At 38.0% G+C, this 15,365-nt stretch overlaps 1 gene segment (V, D, J or C); it reads left to right on the forward strand.

Annotated features, from left to right (window-relative positions):
- The first annotated feature begins 1,615 nt into the window (after nt 1–1,615).
- LOC115825204 (immunoglobulin kappa variable 4-1-like) lies at nt 1,616–12,569 on the forward strand. The segment is given in 2 exon segments: nt 1,616–1,667; nt 12,232–12,569. Coding segments are annotated over 2 exon segments (390 nt in total).
- The last annotated feature ends 2,796 nt before the right edge of the window (nt 12,570–15,365 follow it).

The raw sequence follows: 15,365 nt of genomic DNA on the forward strand, positions 1-15,365 counted from the left end.
CCAGTAATATAATAATTTATGACATCATTGGTACAGAGATTATTACATTATTGGTTAAGACATTTTACTGAATTATTTGGAGGTCATTACTTTATCAGGTTTTATTACATATTTGATAAAGAGGATATTTTTATTACATTATTAGGAGTTATTATATTATTGGGGAATTATTATGTCATTGGGTTCTACAACACTCGAGAACAATGACCTAATTTATATCTTTACAACGGAATTAAACACACACTGATGGCTTTTTAACAGGAATGATACTATTGATTTACATTTTAGATTTATAGGTAGACACAGACCTGGATACAAATAATACACAGTATACTTTAGACACCTAACCCAACACTGTAGTTTATCATAAACCATCCACCCAACACTGTAGTTTATCATAAACCATCCACCCAACACTGTAGTTTATTATAAACCATTCACTCAACACTGTAGTTTATTATAAATCATTCACCCAGCACTGTAGTTTATTATAAACCATTCACCCAACACTGTAGTTTATTATAAACCATTCACCCAACACTGTCGTTTATCACAAACCATTCACCCAACACTGTAGTTTTTATAAACCATTCTCCCAACACTGTAGTTTTTATAAATCCTTCACCCAACACTGTAGTTTATTATAAATCCTTCACCCAACACTGTCGTTTATTCAGGTGGCATGACTGTGTCACAGGTGTTAAAGTAAAGACAACTCATGTTGGGTCAAAATTTATAACAGTTTAATTTTCTAATGATCAGCACAGTCCACACTATTGATAGTGTTGATCATTCAGGTTTCAGTGTCCTATTAACTTCAGAACTTCACATAAAATTGATTCATGGTGGTGCAGTGGGTAGCGCTGTCGCCTCACAGCAAGAAGTTCTTGGGTTTGATTCCCAGCTGGTCCTTTCTGTGTGGAGTTTGCATGCTGTGTCTGTGTGGGTTTCCTCCCACAGTCCAAAGACATGAAGGTTAGGTGAATTGGAGACACTAAATTGTCCCTAGGTGTGAATGTGAGTGTGTTTGTCTGTGTGTCTGCCCTGCGATGGACTGGCGACCTGTCCAGGGTGATTCCCTGCCTTTTGCTTTATGAGTGCTGGGATAGGCTCCAGCACCACTCACGACTCTAATCAGGATAAGCAGCTTAGATAATGAGTGATAGAGTGATTCAGGAATAATTGTAGTTCTCTTTTTGAACACTGGATGTCAGTAGAGAGCACAATATGGCCATAATACTCTGGCCTTATGAAGTGTGAATGTAAATCTTTGTGATTATTCAGGTTTTAGTTTCCAGTGAACTTCAGAAAATCTTTACATAAAATGAGCCAGTAACATTCAGGGGTAATCATAATTTTCTTCTCTGACACTAGATGTCACTTGATAACACAATATGGCCATAATACTATGGCCTTATGAAGTGTAGAATGGTTCCACATGTGTGAACATATGAGTGCAGGGTGTCTGCTGTACTCAGGAAGAGCATTTCCATAGAGAGAGGACACTTTGCATTGGCAGCACATGCTTGAGTGCTCTGGGAGTGTTTATAGCCCTGTGAGTTTAAGACTTGATGACTGAGAGCTGTCTGCCCCAGTAACTTAACCCACAGCAAGCATGACTTTCATCACCATCCTCATCTGGACACTGACCTGCTGCTGTTTTGAAGGTGAGAGAGATATGAAATCTATTCACAGTCTGTGTGACTGATATAATTTATCTTGTAATCATCATTTTCTTAGCGTTTAACTTAAAAATCCAGAGGTCAAGGACATGTAAACATAGTCAGTAAAATGTCCTTATTTTTGAAATAAAGTATTTTCAGAAGTAATTAGAGTCATGAGACATGTGCAGATGTGACTTGTTTTTCTTTATTAATCTAATTCATGATACTCACCTTTCAGAGTCCAGAGGTCAGGTGACTGTGACTCAGACTCCTGCAGTGAAATCTGCTCTTCCAGGAGACACAGTCACTATCAACTGTAAAACCAGCCCTGAAATGGCTGGTGGTGTTGCTCTAGCCTGGTACCAACACAAACCTGGAGAGGCTCCTAAACTCCTGATTTATCCTGCAAATACCCATCAGTCTGGAGTTCCAGATCGTTTCAGTGGCAGTGGATCTGGGACTGACTTCACTCTGACCATCAGTAACATCCAGACTGAAGATGCAGGAGATTATTACTGTAAGAGTCTACATGTTATCAGTGACAATGCTGTGTTCACACAGTGATATAGAGCCGTACAAAAACCTCCCTCAGTCAGACTGCACAGAGACTGCACTGCTGCAACTGGGACCTACTGCAGGTGCTGAGGGGGAGGATGTGATACAGCACAATCACACACTTTGTGGAGGAGAGGAATGACACTGCACTAACTCTAATTACAATAAATTATTTCAGATGTCCATCAAAATGTTCTATTATGGAAATGATAGGACATCGCATTTTTTATTATTTATCATTACGTTCTTTATGAATTATTATTTACAGAGTTCTCCTCACACCAACCATTTTAATCATTCTGGTGACTATAAATGTTGACATATTTATTTTGAAAACAGAGATCTTGTCTCTCTCTGGTCCACTCTCCCCCTCTACTGGCTTTTTTCTCACTCAGTCACTTACTTCTGTTCCTTGGTTCAGTTATTCATTGGTTTCACTTGTGTATATTAATCAAGCCTGGTTCTTATCTCTAGTTTTCTTTAGTTTCCTTTGTGAAATCTTTGTCTGTTGTGACCTGATGTACCTGAGTAAGTGGTTGAGTGACTTTGAATCCTGCCTTGTTAAACGAAAGCTGGTAACTTAAACATGCACCCAGTTCCCCAGTTTTTGACAGAAGACTTCACCCAAATTATTAAAGCAACAAACCAGCCCCAGCTCATGGAGCCCTGTTTTTCTCCTGTGGTGGAACCTGAGAGGTATGATGGGTCTCCTCTGAAGTGCTGAGAGTTTCTCTCCCAATGCTGCTGGTACTTCACACAAGAGGGGATCCATGCTGAGACAACCTGGGTGACAGTGATAATTTCCCTTTTGAAATGGACCTGTGTGAGAGAGAGACAACTATCAGCCAACACTTTGCCTTCCATTAATCTTTGACCTCTGACAAGTTTATCTCTCTGTTTCCATTCACCTATGAATCTGCTGTTAGATGGCACAGCAGGTGAGATGGAGTGGCAGAAGTGTGTCACCTCAGAGCTGCAGCACATCTGTGATCTCTTATGTAGACAGTAGTCTTCTATGATCTCTTATGTAGACAGTAGTCTTCTGTGATCTCTAATGTAGACAGTTGTCATCTGTCATCTATTATGTAGACAGTAGTCTTCTGTGGTCTCTTATGTAGACAGTAGTATTCTGTGATCTCTTATGTAGACAGTAGTCATCTGTGATCTCTTATGTAGACAGTAGTCTTCTGTGATCTCTTATGCAGACTGTAGTCTTCTGTGATCTCTTATGTAGACAGTAGTTATCTGTGATCTCTTATGTAGACGGTAGTCTTCTGTGATCTCTTATGTAGACAGTAGTCGTCTGTGATCTCTTATGTAGACAGTAGTCTTCTGTGATCTCTTATGGAGACAGTAGTCGTCTCTGACCTAGACACACTGGCGATAAAATTGTCATTAATACAGTAATACACTTATACATTTTTAATAATACAGTAAAGTCATAACCTCTGTTTCACATTCAAACATCAAACTAAAAACGTAAACCACACACACACCTGTCCCAGTCTCAGGGGGTTTAGGGCTGTGTGAGTGGGTGCTGTGAAGGTGAAAGTCAGATTTGCATGTGCGGGGCGACACCCACACTCCCAGAATAGAGCAGCACTGTGACCAGATGTTCCCCTATCTCCAGGGGGCTAGAGTGAGTTTACAGATCATTACTTTAGTATCAGTTTCATCATGAAGACCAAACCTGGAACGGACGATCAACATCTGAGTCAGACTGACACACAGTCAATATCTCACGCACACTCACAGACTGTGTTTTAATAGATTTGCGAAAAGATTATAGAAAATTGATTTATGCTAAAATTACTATTCATAGATTTATGATGAACTTACAATGAACCACTTTTTCACTTTACCAAAAAAGTTAATTAAAATAGCAATTATAAATAAATCAGTTTAATATTTCAAATGCAAAGAAGTATTTGTTTGTTTATTTGTGTAGTTATTTATTCAGTGGATCAGTTTCCTGTCATTATTGTTAATATGTGTTAATATCATACAGCTCTATGAGAGGCATTAATATGTTTGACTCTAGTATGAAATGTGTGCTGAAGTATATGTAGATTCCTAAGAGTTGAGTATGATTAAAAAGTTGCATATTTAAGGGAAATGTTTTCTGTGTCACTCTTATGACTTATGATGCCCTGTACATTTATGAATGACAGTAATGATTTAGTGTGTGTCTTTGATAAAGAGAATTATGCTTAATAAAGACAGACACACAGAGAGGGGGATGGTTGTGATTGAAAAGCTCTTTATTTTCATCATGAATAAGATAGAACAAGAGTTAAGCAGTAAAGCACACACATACAGTGGACATGAATGGATTTGATATGAAACACAACAATATCACATGGAAGATGCTCTGATGACAACTCAAGCTGCTGAAAAGACTCACACACAGGGTCAAACCCAGCACAAAGCCAGTCTCATACACTCATAACAGAAACAGGAGGGACAGAAGGTGCATGTGTGTGTGTGTGTGTGTGTGTGTGTGCGTGCGTGTGTGTGTGTGCGTGTGTGTGTGTGTGTGTGTGTGTGTGTGTTCTCACTATTCAGAACATTGGTCTTTCCTCAATGTCTGGGTCACTGCAGACTGGGAGCCCTGTGTGGCCTCACAGGTCACTGACATCTTACTCCACTGCTCCTCCTGGAGGGTGAGGGTGCTGCTCCAGCTGTAGAGACCGTCCTTCTGTAAAACCCCAGGGCTGGAGCTCACCCCTGAACTCCAACTCTTACCATCCACCTTCCAACTTAGCTTCCAGTCTGAGGGGAAGCCCTTGTTGGCCAGACACATGAGTGTGGCTTTCCCCTGCTGCAGCTCCACGCTGGAGGGGGGCAGGACCGTGAGGGTGGGCTGGGTGTCACCTAGGAGACAGATGAGAAATCACAGCTGTCATTGGGTGGAGAGAGAGATGACATGTGTCCATCAGTCAGTAGAGTATGAGACATGATTAGTCTCCATCTCACATTCATATGTGTGTGATTTTCTTCTTTAAACACACACTTTATCTGTGCTTCAAAAACAGACAGGCTCTGCCTCTTTCACTTCCCTTATCTCTGACTCACAGAGCACAACCAAGATCAGCAGAGCGTTGAAAGACAGTTACAGTCATTTTATAAATAACTGTTTATTCCAAAACACACTTTCATGTGAAAGTAATATGCATCTCTAGAACTATTTGTTTCTATTCCATTTTTACTCGTGGAAGAAAAAAATGTTTTTAAAAGTTCTCTCACACAATCAGATTTAAAATAATTAAAATGTATTGTATACATTGTATTAAAAGTGAGGTTTACTAATTGTGAGGTTTGTTGAGCAAAACTAATCAGATAAGTCTGAGTTTTGTAGACATTCTGTTATAATGAAAACCAAGAGATTTTCTAAGACAAACATTAGTGATCTTTCAGTTTTATCCGGTCGTTTTAAATCTCACATGAACTTAAACAGAAATCTACATTGTATAATTTACATTGGTAATGGAATTTCTGGAATGGATTTCTGAATTATTATTAAACATTTACATGTCAATGTCAAATTGATGTCATAATGTAAACCAGCCTCGTAACCTACATCTCTCTGCTCTTTTCTCTTTTTAAAAGTGTGTTTTTATCCAAGTTGTTGTATCTCACTGTGGGTTGAAATTTTGCAGTTATATCCATATATGTTTTTAATTCATACCATTAACACTATTACTGATCAACATCCCAATTCTGATAAGGCAGCCTCGCAAGAAATTTATATTTCAAAGATTCAAAATATTCTGTTTTCATTTTCTATCATTTTTCATTTTAAAAAAGTAAAAAAGTGGGAAATACAAAGGCGACTGTATTAGAGATTGTTTTATTCTAACAGCCAACACTGTCACTGGATCAACACTAAATATAAATAAAACTTAATACTATATAAATTATGTGATTGATAAACTACGCAGTGTTACTACACTTTATTTTAATCTGGATTTAAAATGTTTTCATAAAGAGGAGAGACTTTTACTTACGTCCAACTGAAACTTTGGTGCCTCCACCAAAAGTGTTCCACAGTGATACAAACTGGTTAAGTGGCCGTACAAAAACCTCCTGCTCTAATGACTCTGATCTCTCTGTGCTTTACAGCACATTGTTTCACACTGTTAACATTATTACTCATCAGTCTACCAACACTCATCAGTCAACCCATCAACTCATTCATATTTCAACATTTACAAACATTTTGGTATCATTTTGTGAGTGTGTGTGTGTGTGTGTTGTGTGTTTTTAAACATCAGACTGACAGTCAGTTTACTCATAAATAAATCTAGGATTAAAGCATCATTTCCCCCCACACTCATCTGTCACATGGGAACTAATTACACATCATTTCCTAAAACAACTGATAGATTTGATATTTAATAAAGATAAAATACATCTGGATACTCTCTGCCAACATCCAGTTTGATTCCTCCACTACTGAATCACTGAACAAAAACCCTCTAATGCAGAAACAGATGGATTCAGAGTTGAACAATTAGAGACCTGAGTATAACACACTGCCCCCTACTGGACAATGTGGGAATCTCAGATAGTTTAGTTTCTCTCTGTGACCTCTAGGAATGTGTGTTAGACAGGTTTCCTCATCCACCACAGACCTGAAGGTGTCTGCAGGAGCCTGGACAGAGTCCAGAACAGAACAAATGAGGTCCAGGTGAAGCTGATCAGGGAGAACACTCCTGAGTTCAGACAAACCACATCACTGCTCTTCACACAGCCCAGAGACCCAGATGGATACACACAGTCTCTCACATTCCTCCTCTCATTTACACACACACACACACACACACACACACACGCACGCACGCACGCACGCATGCACGCACACACACACAGAGCTCATTAATCCAATTTTGTAGATATGAGAGACGCAGAGGACAATTCTTTCTCTATAATTCAATACTAAAGCCAGAGTTTAAAGGGCAGATGGAGCACAGAGATGATCTCATTAAATTAATTAATGAGAGCTTTCCATTGAAGAAGAATTCTGCTGTAGATATGATGAGTGAAGAGTAAAGAGGAAAAGTCTCTACATTGCAGTGGAGTCACAGAGTGAGTGAGTTAATTTACCCTTGGCACCACTTTACAGTAAGACAACCCTTAGATAGGGTCTATGACTGTGTTATAATTAGTTTATCAATTGGGTTAAGAACACTTTATAAACCATTAATAATCTGTTACAACATATAAACCTCAGATCTCGCTGGCAAAAGGGAGACTACTGTAAAGTGTAAAACACATCACCATGTATTAATGAGTTACGAACATTCATAACTGGAAAAAGGAAGCCTTATTGTAAAGTGTAAAACACATCACCAGTTATTAATGAGTTACTAACATTTATAACTGGAAAATGGAGCCTTATTGTAAAGTGTAAAACACATCACCATTTCTTAATGAGTTGCTGGTTCTTCTCTAGAATGATGACACTGCCTTTGCTCTTTCAGCAACACACCTTTTATTTTGCAACAGCGCAAACCAGGCAGTAACACAAGCAACTTGCTGACACAGTGGTAGTGATGTGTTGTTCGTGAACAATTCATTCATTTTGAACTAATCTTTTGTATGACTCAGGAGTAACGAGTCACCTCAGTGAGTGATTCGTTCATTTTTCCCTGGGCTATGCATGCACTCCACTCAGACTCGGCTTCATTCATGAACGACTCTTTTGGGTCTGAGTCTTCTGTTCACTTGTCACATGACCACTGCACAGACTCAGTGAAGGAATGAGTGATTCGTTCATGAATCATTACTACGGCTCTTCAGGTCCTGAGTCTCTCATTCACTTGTCACACGGCAACTGTGCAGGATCACTGTAGGAATGACTGATTTGTTCATGAATCATAACCATGGGTCTTCTGGTCTGAGTCTTTCGTTCATTATTCACTTGGTTGCAGCAGTAACATGACCAATGCTATTATTACTGTTGAGGACAGCAAGCTAATGTTAGCTGGTCAACCAGAACATTTCCGTAGCTGTTTGTAATGTAGCTATTGAATGGATGTTTAATTTGCCTTTCCATTGGAGTGAGTTCATATGAACAAATGATTTGAAAAAAGATTTGTGCATTTTAATGAACGAGATTCAAAGATCTGAAACACTAAAAAGGTCTGAACTTCCCATCACTAAATGGTAGGAGGGAAGTACATCATTCACACAGACATTTACATTTACGGTACACAGATAACATTAAACTATAACAAAAATTAACAACACAACACAAAGACTACACGATGAACACATACACTTCTTCTAGACACAGTGGGAAACATGAACTGAACAATCACAATATATCACTTTAATATCCAGTGTGCATAACAACCTGACAGCATATGTCATATAAACACCTGTGATAATAATGAGGATGGCTGCTGATAGCATGCTGAAAATATCAAGGTAAACAATATTACCATAGCCTTAGTGTATGAATCTGCTAATTTCATATGTTAATTGATATGCCATAATTTGATATGCCAAATGAAATTTTTTGACTATTAGGATATGCTGACAGTGGTTAAATTCTAGTAACTTATTAACAATAAATCAATAAGTACACACCTAATAAATGATTAATGATGCTTAACACATACCTTATTGGACACTAATACAGGCATTTATTAGTCATGTGTTAATGGCTAACATGTGAACCTTAAAATAAAGTGTTACCGAGTTGAATTTTCTAATGGTCAGTACAGTCCACAATACTGTGCGTGTTGATCATTCAGGTTTCAACATACTGTTAAAAAATTGATTCAGTAACATTAATGAGTAATCATACTTCTCTGTTTTGACACTAGATGTCAGTACTGAGTCACTTTACTGAGTCAGATCTCATTTACTGATCTTCTACAATTCTCAATGTTAATTTTTCTGTTTTCTTTTCGTTTTTCTTTCTTTCTTTCTTTTCTCTTACCATTCAGGTTTCAGTGTCCTGGTGATATCAGAAGAATGTAACAAATGTGAAAATGACTGAGAGCTGCCTGACCCAGTAACTTAACCCACAGCAAGCATGACTTTCATCACCATCTTCATCTGGACACTGACCTGCTGCTGTTTTAAAGGTGCGAGTCACATGAACATATTCTTGTTTTCAAAACAAAACATTTTTAGAAGTGCTTACAGTCATTAGAAATAACAAATTATAATCTCTTTCCTCTTTAATTATCTAATTCATGATATTCATCTTTCAGAGTCCAGAGGTCAGGTGACAGTGACTCAGACTCCTGTAGTGAAATCTGCTCTTCCAGGAGACACAGTCACTATCAACTGTAAAACCAGCTCTGCGGTGCATGTTGGTAATCATCTAGCCTGGTACCAACAGAAACCTGGAGAGGCTCCTAAACTCCTGATTAAGTATGTAAGCACCCGTCTCTCTGGAGTTCCAGATCGTTTCAGTGGCAGTGGATCTGGGACTGACTTCACTCTGACCATCAGTAACTTCCAGACTGAAGATGCAGGAGATTATTACTGTCAGAGTTACCATAGTGGCTATGTGTTCACACAGCGATACAGAGCCATACAAAAACCTCCCTCAGTCAGACTGCACAGAGACTGCACTGCTGCAGCTGGGACCTACTGCAGGTGCTGAGGGGGAGGATGTGATACAGCACAATCACACACTCTGTGGAGGAGAGGAATCACACTACACTAACTCTCATTACAATAACACTAATTATGAATGTCCATGAAATATTTTTGTTATGGAAATTAAAGAACATCACTTTCTTTATCATTAATTATTATATTCTTTATTAATCATTACTTATAGTTCTCCTCACATCAAACATTTTAATCATTCTGGTGAGTGTATAAAGGTTGTTGTGTTTATTTTGAAAACAGAGATTTACATTAGGCATTTCAAATAATTATTCTGATGATGTTGGAGTATGATCAGATTGTTGAAAAGGAAATCACCACAAACCAGATTTTTACTCTGTTACACCCCTGTTGGCAAATTAAACTCACTTTATATTACATTTAAAACATTATGACATCATATTATTACACATATTACACATATTACACATTACACACATCATACTACATCAAAGTTTTTAAACCTTCTCAATGACACAGCACTGTGGTAAAGTGATTGGTTACTGAGATTCTCTTCCCTGAATCATCTCTGACTGTGATGTAGTGGTAATGGAGTGAGGCCTGGTGTCTGGAGGGTTGTGGGTTTAAACCCAAATCATGACAGTTCACTGCTGATGTGACCCTGAGCAGGACACTGAACCCCAGAGTTACTCCTGATGACTATCACCTCTTATGGAGACAGTAAATTTTTACTGGAACACAGATAAAATTAAACTATCACAGAAATTAACACCACAACACAAAGACTACACGATGAACACATACACTTCTTCTAGACGCAGTGGGAAACATGAACTGAACAATAATGAACTATAGCTAAACGATAGTCCATCAGCCCAAAGCATGCTGGGAAGCTCCGCCCATCTACCCCCCAACACGCATCACAACATTCCACTTTAATATCCAGTGTGCATAACAACCTGATAGCATATGTCATATCAACACCTGTGATAATAATGAGGATGGCTGCTGATAGCATGCTGAAAATATCAAGGTAAACAATATTACCACAACTTTAGTGTATGAATCTGGTAATTTCATATGAAAATTTGATATGCAATAATTTGATATGCAAAACGAAACTTTTTGACTATTAAGATCAGCTGACGGTGGTTAAATGCTAGTAACTTATTAACAACAATCTGATGAAGCTGACAGGTGTAAATGCTGACTGATGGAGAAGACAAAGTAAACTAAGTAACCAATGAGATCAGAGGCCTAACAGTTCAGATAAATGTAGACTCACTATCACAGGTCACTGTTGCCCTTTCTATCTAATGTGTCATAACAGCTTATTAATGATTTATAAAGTGTTCATAACCTCATTAATAGTTAATAAACAATAATTTATTAACTAATTCACGAACTAATATATTACCATTCATAAACACTTTATAAGGGTAGTCTTGCTGTAAAGTGGAATCTTACCCTCTCTCAGTGAAGAGCGTCTGAGGAGTTTATTCAGAGGAGAAGGGTTCTTACAGAACAAATAAAACACACACTGTAAATGATGAGTGACATTCATATTTCCTTATTTATCTGTTATTTATCTGCTGTTGTTTAACATCACTTGTTCAGAAGGATTAATTTAATTAATTAAGATTTATATGTGATGGTACTCAAATACAAAAGAAATGCAGTTGGACCAGGGACAAACATGTCAGAGTTTTTCAAATTTTATTCTTGTCTTATGGGAGACATTAACAGAACTGCCCTTACTTCACTGAGACAACATCATAAAATTAAACCCTGAAAACATCAGATTTATTTACATTTATAAGAGACATTAAGTTTTCATAAAACAATCATTTTTTACAATAATTCAAGCTAATCTGGAATAATGGCAGACAGAAATACTGCAGATAAAGTCTATGTCAGTAAGTCTGTAAGCTGTATGTATTGTAATCCCATGAAACCCTAAATTATTTATATATTATAAACTCATTATAGATTTCATACAACTCTGTGCTGTCAGACAAGAGCATTTCCATAGAGAGAGGACACTTTGCATTGGCAGCACATGCTTGAGTGCTCTGGGAGTGTTTATAGCCCTGTGAGTTTAAGACTTGATGACTGAGAGCTGCCTGCCCCAGTAACTTAACCCACAGCAAGCATGACTTTCATCACCATCTTCATCTGGACACTTTTGTGTTGTTTTAAAGGTAAAAAAAAACGTATTTCATAGACTTTTTTTGTTGTTTTCAAAGTATCTTATACATATGTACCTCATATATTTATTGGTGTTGTTGTGATGTGCTGTTATTGTGAAAGTGACGAATATATGACCTGTTTGTTTAGGGAATCAGTCAAACACAGAGTGATAATGAAATAGATTTTTCCTTGAATAATGTGATTTTTTTTCTCATCTCTCTTATTTCAGAATCCAGTGGTCAGGTGACTGTGACTCAGACTCCTGTAGTGAAATCTGTTCTTCCAGGAGACTCTGTTACTGTGAGATGTAAGACCAACACAGCTGTTTACACCTGTAGCAGTTCTCAGGACTGTTTAGCCTGGTACCAACAGAAACCTGGAGAGGCTCCTAAACTCCTGATTTATTATGCAACAACCCGTCAGTCTGGAGTTCCAGATCGTTTCAGTGGCAGTGGATCTGGGACTGACTTCACTCTGACCATCAGTAACATCCAGACTGAAGATGCAGGAGATTATTACTGTCAGAGTTTCCATTACCCAGGCAGCACTCGTCTGTTCACACAGTGATATAGAGCCGTACAAAAACCTCCCTCAGTCAGACTGCACAGAGACTGCACTTCTGCAGCTGGGACCTATTGCAGGTGCTGAGGGGGAGGATGTGATAACAGCACAATCACACACTCCGTGGAGGAGAGTAATCACACTACACTAACTCTAACTACAATAACAATAACAATGAATGTCCTTCAATATATTTCTTATGAAGATGAAAGTGCTCAGACCAACTATTTAAATCATTCTAAATGCTGGTGGCATTACAAGAAAACCATTACCACATTTTGAAAAACAATTTAATATTTATTTGAAAAGGAGAAGAAAAATCTGCCCCTTCAACTTTCATCTCTACCCCAGACCAGCTCACTCATAACATCTAATTAAACTTCATACAACTATAAACCACTCATTCATATTTAAAGACTGATCACCAACAATGTGAACTCATACAACTACAAACTCACTCAGTCATGTTTAAAGATTGATGAATATTGATCCAGTATTTACTGTGCTGTCTGTTGGACACAGACATGGAGCAGATGCATTAGAGCTTTGGTACCAAATGAACTGAGCTGTGTGTGTGTGCGTGTGCTGTCATTAGTAATGAACAGGAACATTTGTGGGTCCATCAGTGTCAGGTTCTGGTGGATCTGTTCTGGTGGGTTTTATCATCATGGTTTGGTTTAGGTCCACTCAACCCCTTAGAGGGTAAAGTAAATGTCAGTAAATACTACTCCATTCTGAGTCATCATCTTAACACTGTGGTGAAACATTTCTATCCTGATGGGTGTGTTCTCTTCCAGTGTGGAAGAATGATGTCACATCCCTTCAGTGGAGTTCCACACATTCATACACTGAGAAACTACCCATCCATCTAAACAGCTTTTCCTACAGTCATGAAAATCAACTTCATTCTTTATCACATCATCAGTTAGCAACACACCCATTTGAATCTGTGAATTTGACTTAACCATGGACACACATGACATTTTTGTCATGATGACATTTGTGTTCTGGTTGTAGATACACACACACACACACACACACACACACACAGACATGCATCTTTGCTTTTACACTCATTCACTCTTACACTGAATGCTTGTGCATAGCCTCATTATGAACAGTTTATCTTTAATTGTGAAGGTAATGTCAACTAGCTATGGAGAGATGGCTAATATTAGTTCAAGCCACCTAGCAGCTTGTAAATGCACTTCAATAAAGCTGTATAGTGAAATTATCCAATTGATCATTGTCATAATGTACCTCATGATAGTTCAATATTCATTCATCTTTCTTATGTGCATGTTCTTTTTGATATAGTGGCCAACGTAGTAGACGATAGTGTCTACATTTTTTTGAACTTCAAATGTAATGACTTTTCCTAGAGTGACCCCAACATTAGAAAAAGTGATTCATCGCTTTTGTTCATATTTCCATGAGAGCTGTACACCACCAGGGTACAAAGATTGTCTCAGGGTCATTTTTTACAAAGTTATCCTTAGTTATAAAATCATTATAACACATGCATACACACACAATGAGAAATTGAGATTATGTTCACTACTGATTGAACTCAAGACAAAACTAAAACTTTATTGTGCAGGTGCTGGAACTCCCCTCCCCAACAGGTGTGTTGTAATAAAAGCTAGTGGTGTCCACTGATTAAATGCAGTCTTTCTGCACACTTGCAATTCTAGCTGAGCTTTGTATCCAATGGGAAAATAGGAAGATTAGCAAAGTCCAAGCGGGAGAAGAAAAAATCCAAATGTCCAATGAATTCAGAGCTGTCCAAGCTTGGAAAAGGGATTGGAAAAGAGATCCTACCGCACTTTCTCAACTGTCTCCAACCTGACTTCAGTGGGTGGCTCGCCATCTAACGTTGCTCTCGCATTAACGCAGGGAAACTCCAACAAGCTCCTTTGAGGTCACCTTTAACTCTTTTATGAGTAAAGCAAAAACTGGCCAAATCTCGTGGAAAAAATGTGAATTTTTGAATAGATGCATTTGCCCGAGGAGCGTGAACTTTTGAATACATACAGTCGCTTTGAGGAGGTAAGAGGGACTTCTGAATATGAATGAATAAATATTATTTATTAAGTAGTTTACAGACTTTCAATATTTATCAATCTAAATATAATAACTATAATAACTATTAGAACAGATGAATTTCCCTGGGTTACATAACTCATCAGCAGTTATAAATGTAAGTAACTCACTGGTAAATGGGGATGTGTTTTACACTTTACAATAAGGCTCCTTTTCAGCAGTTGTAGATGTTTGTAACTCATAAATAAATGGTCCTAAAAATGAGATGCCAAGAAACATCAAGATGGATGGGGGGAGAATCAACTCAGTGAATAACAGATACCAAGGGTGGTTTAGACAGTCCACAGATATCTGAGAATGGGGCCAGGAATGGGTGAGCAGTAGACCAAGTAAAGGAAAGTTACCAACTGTCCCATATCTGGAATGTTGTCCTAAAGAAGATGCAAACCAACACAAAGCATCAGAGTATACCACTTTAATATCCAGTGTGCATAACAGCCTGATAGCATATGTCATATCAACACCTGTGATAATAATGAGGATGGCTGCTTATAGCATGCTGAAAATGTCAAGGTAAACAATATTGCCAAAGCCCTAGCATATGAATCTGGTATCTTGATATGTTAATTTGATATGCCAATTGAAACTCCTTGACTATTAAGACATGCTGATGGTGGTTAAATGGTAGTAGCATGTTGACAAATATCTGATGGGGCTGACAGGTATAAATGCTGGCTGATGGAGAAGACAAAGTAAGCT

This window comes from Chanos chanos, chromosome 12, assembly GCF_902362185.1.
Source record: "Chanos chanos chromosome 12, fChaCha1.1, whole genome shotgun sequence".
NCBI classification, from domain to species: Eukaryota; Metazoa; Chordata; class Actinopteri; order Gonorynchiformes; family Chanidae; genus Chanos; species Chanos chanos.